Source organism: Eucalyptus grandis, chromosome 11 (assembly GCF_016545825.1).
Source record: "Eucalyptus grandis isolate ANBG69807.140 chromosome 11, ASM1654582v1, whole genome shotgun sequence".
NCBI classification, from domain to species: domain Eukaryota; kingdom Viridiplantae; phylum Streptophyta; class Magnoliopsida; order Myrtales; family Myrtaceae; genus Eucalyptus; species Eucalyptus grandis.
The window spans coordinates 28801604-28810345 of record NC_052622.1 but is presented as its reverse complement, the minus strand read 5'-3'; the positions used below and the strand labels follow the sequence as shown (position 1 = coordinate 28810345).

Here is an 8742-nt window from a genome sequence, read left to right as displayed (position 1 = left end):
GTTAAAATGGAAGATAATAAACTAGCTTGTGCAACACATGATATGTGATCATTAAATGAAAGAGGAAGACTATCGTCACATAGCATAGGTGACGATACCTTGTTTGTGAAAACTAGATGCCCTAATTGAGTTGTAGGTTGAGCTCAAATGCCCCGGGCGAGCTAGCCACTGGGATGTCTCGGTTGAAGCAGGATGCTCTGATTAAGCCAAGATGCCTAGCTTGAAGCTAAATGCCTTAATTGAGTCGAGATGCCCCGGTTGAGCTAAGATACATGTTAATGAACCTTTTATGCATGCCAATATGTTTATTATTATGTGACTTGGTGTGTTCATGGATAAACCAAAGGTAAGCATGCATGGAAGTAACGCTGAAGGGATACATATATGTAGTCAAGGTGAGGCAATAATATTACTATCGATTTGTCATCAATATTGTCATACGAGTATTGAACATGCTAGATTTAATGACAATGTCATCCTAGGAGAGGACTAGGGGTTTTTACTTATTGAGTCTTGGACTCACTCCTTGATTTTCAAATTTGTAGGCATGGAAGCATCACACCATTTTTGAGAGTTGCAGTCACGCTAGAGAATATAGGATTTTCCTTGGCCTACACGAGTATAAAAGGATGAGGTAAAACGGAGAGGCTGGTAGGATGGGCTTGTAAAAATACTAGTGTAATATATTAGCGGTATGCTTTGCATAGTGTTTGATTGACTACTCATTTGTTGTGTTGTGGTCGGGTAACGATGTTGTAATGCTTCCGCAAGTACTTAAATAAAAAATTAAAAAGAAATATGTTGGTGATGCGCCTAGAATGTCTCAATAGTAACCCTACGACCTGGATTCGTGTCATTACACAATTGATATTTATTTAGCAATAATTCTAATTTTATTGGGATTTGATTTTTTTTTTTTTTTTTTGCTGTTTATAATACGGACCACCCAGCAAGGATGGCGAGTACTGCCTGCAACATGGATGAGGTCCCGCCTAGGTCGAAGTCAAACGCGCTTTGCTTTTTCACGAGCTAATAATTCTGCCCCTGTTTTATCAGACAAGATGCTGGCGAGAATAACTTTCTCTTTTTCAAAGCTAAGCAAAGCCATTGCCAAAGAAACCCTGGTTGACGTCCAGCAGTACAAAGACAGACATGAAAAAAAAAAAAAAAACCCTGCCTCTGTTTATCACCAATAAAAGATTCAACTATTTTTCATGAGATCATAAATTCAACTCATATTGGGACTGGATTTTGAATGACTCATGTTGTAGTATATCTCGTGAAGGGTCAAGCCAACCAACCTTGCAGTTTCAAATACCAGATACTACGGAGTAGTCATGGTTCAATTCGAATATTTCATAATGGATATAGACTATGATAATAATAATTAGAGTGAGTCATTAGCTCTTATCGCCACATCCCTGTCTCATCTAAGATAAGAAAAAGAAACCACCTCAATTTTATATCCTTTATGTGGAAAAATGACCATGAGGCATCCGCTCCGCCTTTTTTTTTTTTTTTTTGAGCCGTTGTCTCTTTGACTTTCTTCAATAGACTTCACATTATAGTTAACATCAGATAACTTTTTTTTTTTTTTGTTATTTACCAGATTACTATTTCTCAAAAAATGATATTAACTAAATCATTTGATAAATAACATTCAATATGCTTCTTAAATGTTTCCAACATTATTCATGAATTATTTTTCTTCTGCTTCTACACGGGAAATTCATTCTATGGAAGCATCATTAATTAGTTGGAGACTGTCCAATCGATAACAGAAGTAGAGTTCAGTGCAGTCCATAATTTGAGAACAGAAATGAAGCTTTCTGACCAGAAGGGAACACTACTGAGTACTGATGTGCATCCTCCAGTGAATAATAGCTGACCGTGTAGATCAAATTGGTCGAATTTGGTGAAGATCCCCAAATTCTCCCACGGATAATAATAAAAGTACATTAGGCTAACCCAATTTTACAAACTTAAACCCAGGACAGACCGCATGCAATAGCAATGAGACAATGCAAAAAACAAACAGAAGCCAATCACGGAACAACCCAGTTAACTGATCCATCACTTTGAATCTTCAAAGCCCATCTTCGGTTGTTGCAAGCGAAGGAGAGAGCGAGTTTCGCGACTCGTCGTAGTCTTCTCCTAATGGTGACTGCTCGACCCTAATGTCCTCAATCATCTTCACCACTTCCGCCATCAAAGGCCTCTTATCGGGCTGAGCCGCCGCGCAGGCCAAGCCTACATGAAGCATGGAAACGAGTTCCTCTTCGATGTTCTTGTAGCGAAGAAGCTCCTGATCGAACACCTCAGCAGTCCACTCCTCCTTCACCACAGATCTCACCCATTTGGGTAGATCAACTGCCTGTTCTTCTTCATCGGCACGAGGCCGTGTTGGGGATGGATACTGCGATGGAGCTCTGCCAGTGAGGACTTCCAGTAACAGGACGCCAAAGCCATAGACATCGGCTTTTTGAGAGAGCCGCTTGGTCTCTGCCTGCTCCGGAGCTCGGTATCCCCCCAATCTCGCAATGGCATGAACGGGATTCAGAAGCAGTGAGAGCCCAAAATCGGAGACACAAGCAACGCCATTCTTGTCGAGCAGTATGTTGGAAGACTTGATGTTTCCGTGAGGGATTTTTGCTGCACTGTACTCTTCGTGGATCCAGGCTAGCCCCCGAGCCGCTCCAAGTACCAAGCTAATCCTCGTGGTCCAATCCAGAGGAATCCTTCCAGGACCTCTGTTTCCTGATTAAAGCAAGAGTAACAAGCACAAGATAAAGATAAATAGGCTTAACTTGGCATAATCCCAGAATTAGTCAATTCAGAATGAATCATTAGTTGAGAATAGGATTATGCTGACCATGAAGCAGTGACTGCAGGCTTCCATTCGGGAGATAATCATATACCAGGAGCTTTTCTTCTCTGGCATAGTAATAAGCTCGGAGTTTGACCACATTTTGGTGCTTAAGCTTCCCAATAACGTCCATGTACTGCTCGAACTCCTTCCTCATGCACGGATTGGCATCCTTCAGTCTCTTAACGGCCACGACACCTCCATCATCAAGCACAGCCTTGTACACTGTCCCTAAGCTTCCTTTCCCAAGCATTTCTGCCGATGCTCTGAGCAAATCTTCGAGTTCAAACTGCTTCTTCCGCTCGAAGAACACGAGCTTGCTCCTGTCAGTAGCGTTTGTCCCATCACTATCCGCACCTCCGCTTGCATACACTCTCTTCTCACTTCCATGGCTACTCCCACTTCTCCTCTTCCCAGTACTCTCTCCATTTGCTTTTAAGCTCGAATTCCGCTCTCTTGAGCAGCAGTAAGCAACCACAAAAGATGTCACAACAAGTAATGCCACGCAATTCGCAAGGGCAATTGCCACTATAGCCCCTGTGCTCAGTCCTTTTTGCCGATGCTTCTGACCCGGTCCAATTGCCGGTGTCTCTGGCATGGAGCTAGGGTTAGACGGCACTGTGAGAGAGGAAGAAGCTGGTGGTGAAGTCCCAGATAACGAGCAAGCTGCTAATGGGCTCGATCCACATAGTCCTTCGTTTCCGACAAAGCTCCGAACACCAAACTTTCTCAGTAGTCCATCCGGCAAATGCCCGTACAGTTCGTTGTTTGTCAGGTTGAGCTCCTTCAGGTTCTTGAGTGACACCGAGAGATCCGGCACCTCGCCAGAAAGCAGGTTGCTCTGCAGCCGGAGAGTCAGGAGGCGGCTCAGGCCACGGACCTCCCCCGGAATGACACCCCGGATGTTGTTGTCGGAAATGTCAAGACGGAGGAGGCGCCGGAGAGAGGATATCTCCGGCGGGATCTCGCCGGAGAAGTCGTTTCCGGCGAGGTAGAGGAGCTTGAGGTTGGTGCAGTTGGCGAGGGGGGTGACGGTACCGTTTAGCCGGTTATCGTGGAGATCAAGCAGACGGAGCTGGTCCAGGGAAGAGAGAGAGTCAATGGGTCCGCGGAGGTTGAGGGAAGGGATGGAGAGAGCAGTGACGCGGCTGCTCGAGTGAGTGGAGGAGGAGCAGCGGACGCCCCGCCAGGCGGCGGAGCAGGCATCAGAGCCTGTCCAGTTGGAGAGGAGGTGGCCGTGGGTGTCGGCCTCGAGGCGGAAGAGAGTGAGAGCATTGGTGTCATTGGGTGGTGAGGAGAGAGAATGAGGGAGGAAGAGGAGGAGAAGAGTGATAGGGATGGCAGAGAACAGGGGAGGGAGAGAAGACCTGGGAAGGGTGTTCATGTTTTAGGAGTGCTAAGCGGGAAGAGCAAGAGACAGCGGGAGTGGGTGTGTTTTTTAAAAATGGAGTAAAAAGTTTCAGACTCAATGTTCGTTTCTTTTCTTTTTCTTTTTCTCTTTTTCTTTTTAACTTTTCCTTTCGGATGGCGTGATTTCTCACTTTTTCTGTGTGGGTGGGTATGGAAAGAGGAAAGTGAGCATGATTGAAGGGGAAGAGAGAGAAAAAGAGAGAGCCTGTACTCAAGCGATGGAATCATTAAAGGTGATTTTTCAGTACCTTGAAATGAGAATGGGGATGTTGGGGGAATGATTGCTGTTCTCCACTCCTCTGGTAAAAGGAATGAGTGCATGATAAAATACTTCTATAAGTAGCGAAAGGGTTACTTATCAATTTCTAAGGAGTGTTCAAAAACTTTGCCTTTCATTATCTGTTTGTGAGTGTATATATCGATGAGATCAACTCAATTACACTTTAATAGTTTTTTTCTTTTTTTGGTTGGACACTTTAATATGGTTCATTAGAAAAAAAAAATTGTATTTAGTCTAAAACCTATTATACATATTTGAATACAGCTTTGAATTATTTAATTGACTAATATATTCTTAAACCTTTGGGTAGAATTGCAATCAAGTCATACCATCAAATCTCACTTAAAATTGCTAACATATGTTAATAACTAATTTTAAGCCGATGTGTCTTATAGTTAAAATTTAGAATTTGGATTTTCGATCACGATGTAACCCATTTATCAAGCAAAAAGAGTCATTTTACATTTTCATGAATAGGCCTTTCATCTTCACCTCATTTCCTTTTAATTTTAATCATAATATCAAAAAGTCAAAGCGTTAATTTTCTAATTGACTTTTCAATCAACCACTTAACCAAAAAATCAACTCCAAGTCAAATTTGGTTTTTTGCATAAAAAATCCAAAAATAGTCTCAATTTCACTTTTGCATTGATAATTTAAAAAAAAAAAAAAATCGAAGTGTGACCCAATAATTGACATTTTAGTAAGTAATCACTAGAATGTTGAGTTTTGGTTAATATTTTGATTGACAAACATTTAAAAATTTAAGAACCCCAAATCATCTTCGTTTTACTTTAATTTGATTTTAGCATAAATAATTTTGTAAAAATCAATCAAGAACCAATTTTTTTTTTGTCCAATTTATTGATTTTAGGTTGAAATCAGCCAAAAATGAAATTAGTTCATTTCTAGTCAATTTTAAGGATAACTTCCCTTCATGACATTTGATCACAAGGTCATTCAGCATCTAATTTTCGAACCAATTTTGGAATCTTGCACTTGGAATTAAAATCTTCCATTTTAGCCCTAATCAGAGGTTTCGATCAATTCTTTATGGTTTGAGCAATTACACTCTTTAATGAGCTCACTTTGCTATTGGTAATCCAAATCTACCATTAATTTTGGCAAACTCACTTGGGATCATCTCAATTTGACAAATTTGACTTACCTGAGCATTGTGAAACCGAGCTGACATGGTTTACTTGGCCCAATTTGACTTGACACATTCTAGACTAGAGTCAAATTGAAATAATTGAGCTTCGATTTGGCCAATTGAACTTTGATTAAAAATACTGGTCTAGCTTTGTGGTGTCATTTTTATAAGAACTTACTAAATTTAGGCATTTTTGTGCACAACTAATTGACTTGAGACAATCCACTTGCATTTAATTTGATCCAATTAGCATAGAAATTTTTAATTTCATTCAAATTGGGCAAAATAGGGAAAATTAGTACAAACATGGAACATAGGATGAACCGTTTCAACGTAGTCAAGCTTGAGTCAAACTGGTCCGATTAGTTCAACTCAACGTTGATTGATGTTGAACAAGGAGTTCTCTTGGCTCATCTTTTGGCTAGTGACCAGTGGCTATCGCTCCCTCATAATTCAAAATTACAAAAATGCCCTTGTTGAAGAAATAAGAGTGCAAGTTCCCATGTCATTATTTGCATTTGTAAGTTCTTGGGAGTCTTTATTATTATGTAAATTTCAAGAGTCAAAATTCAAAATTCTTAGGTCTTTATTATGCTTTCTAGTCCTCATGTCCTTTATTGTTCAAATAGTATTTATTATTTGTCAATTTTCTATGTCATAGCCCTCCTATAAATTGAGGAGGGTTCTCAGTTGTAAGCAGACAACTTTGATGAATGAAAATACTTGAACTTTTTCTTTGTGGTGAGCGAATATCTTTGGACAATGGATAACTATTACTTTGGTTTTCTTTATTCTTGGAGAATGGATTACTCATGGTGGTGAGTTAAAAAGCGCTTTATCCTCAACTAGTAGTTTTTCATTTAAGTCTCAGTTGTGAGCTTCTCTTATCCCAAAGTCTTGTATCCTTGGCGGGTGGCTTGTCCTTTAAGCCTTGGTGGTAAATTTCATCCATCCCAATCTTCATTCTTAGTTGGTGGCATGTACTTTAAATCCTGGTAGCAATTGTATTCTATCTTGCATTGGCATTTCATCCATCAAAAATCATTTCCTATACACACCATTCCCATATGCTTAACTAGAAATTCCCCCCATTGCAGAATTACTCTCACGCATGCATCTTAACTACTCATTATCAAAATAACCCAAGAGTACCTGCAAATAACCCTAAACGTGTGACACACCATTAACCTAAACAATAGATTAAACCAAAATAAAACTCTATAAGCATAAGAATTCGCTCATTTCACGGAAAATAACTTCTGGAGAAATTTTTTCCAGTGTTCATTTCACGAAAAACAAACTAGTTGTGGAAAATAATTTTCACTAAGGGAAAAAGTTGGGGAAAACATTTTCTTTACTCATTCTTTCTTGTCTCATGCCCTATTAGCTCCTCCCCTTCTTTCCTTTTTTCTTTTTTAGAAAATTCGAATTTATTATTTTTCCGTTTCTTTTACTTTTTTCCACCTTCTTCTTTGGCCAATTGTTAGCCACGGCTATGAAATTCACCCTAAGGCTGGTGCCAACCTTGAGCCTCCCCTGGCTCACCCTTGTGATCGCCAAATTGGCAAGGCTAAAGGTTGGGAAGCTCAAGGCTCGCCCTTGTGCTCACCAATCTCTAGCAAGCTCACAGGTTCCTTCGACCTCGGCCCCTCAAGCGGAAGCGATAGCAATGGACGAAACCCTAAAGTTTATCACAAGCCAACACTTTCTCTCTCCTCAAGTACATTCTGACTGTTCAACTCTGGTGCACGCTTTGAAGACTTCCACTGAACTCAACTGGGAACTGCAACCGATTGTGAGCCGGGCCAAAGCCAAACTCACTCAACTTCTGGGCCTTTCCCTGGCCCACTGCCATCGCAGCTCAAATCGCCCCGCGGATTGGATAGCCAAGGCTTGCCGGAATAATTTCTTACCCCGAACCGGATATCAAATCCCCCCGCTTTATTTGATCTCTTATGCACTGATGTAATGGGTGTTTTATTCCCAAGACAGAATGAGTAATCAAGTTTGATGTTTGACGACCAAAAAAAAAAAAAAATCTCTAGCAAGCTCAAGCTCATTGCTCGCCAAATTGGCAAGCTAGTGGCGAGCTCGAGCCTCCAGCTCACCAATCTAACAAGGCTTGAGGTTGATGAGTTCGCCGCTCGCTAGATCAATGAGCCAGTAGTAGCTTGTCAATTTGGTGAGCCTTGTGACAACCAACCAAAGATGAAGAAGACAAAAAGAAAGAAAAAGAAAAAGCGAAAAGAAAAATAAAGAATAATTTAAAAATCGATTTTTAAAAAATTTAAAAACAATTAAAAAATAGATTTTAAAAAATGAGATAATAAAAAGTTATTGAAAAAAAAAGTGCATAGAGAAAACATTTTCCTTATTGAATAGCAAAAAATATTTTCTATTTCATTTTCAAGTTTAGCTTAACATTGAATAATAGTTACATTTTTCTGGAAAATTGTTTCTTGGAAAACATTTACCAAAAATGCTATATTTTCCATGAAACGTAGCTTTAAATAACATAATCTAAATCATAGAAAACCTAGAATAGAACCCAAAACCACGACAATCAGATAACCCTCTGCTAACTCTGAAATCAACTAAAAAAGAGCGTCACATAACCGCTTTCTAACTGCTAATTATAGATTAATGCTCAACATTGGAATAACGGCAATAATAAATATATCCTCACGTAGAATTATATCCATAAATCAGAATTTCAAAAGTCTAAAGTACTCTTCCATTTCCTTTCGTTCTCAATCCTCAAGCTCCTCTCGTTATGTAGAGTTTTCCCTACCGCTCTGGTAGTCGTCTTCTTCATTCTGAACCCTAATCTCATCATCTCCTTTTAGCTTCGGTTTTTCTCAATTCTAGTTGAATCATCCTTTTAACCCATGAATTACTTCGATGGAGCTCTCGACTTCACACCCTTCCTCCTTTTGCACAATTTCTTTATGTTTGCACCCTCAACTCTCTCCGTATCCTAACTGCACCACCTATCTCACTGGTTCCATCTAGTTCGTGCATGCCTGCATAGGG

General features: G+C 40.1%; 1 protein-coding gene across 1 annotated transcript; it reads right to left on the bottom strand.

Moving 5' to 3' along the window:
- Positions 1-1784: 1784 nt before the first annotated feature.
- Positions 1785-4306, bottom strand: LOC104425674 (leucine-rich repeat receptor-like protein kinase PXC1). The gene is made up of 2 exons (XM_010038432.3): positions 2873-4306; positions 1785-2757 (listed from the first exon to the last, which is right to left on the bottom strand). Exons 1-2 carry the CDS (start codon positions 4248-4250, stop codon positions 2087-2089), a joined length of 2049 nt encoding a protein of 682 aa, XP_010036734.1. The 5' UTR covers positions 4251-4306; the 3' UTR covers positions 1785-2086.
- Positions 4307-8742: the final 4436 nt, after the last annotated feature.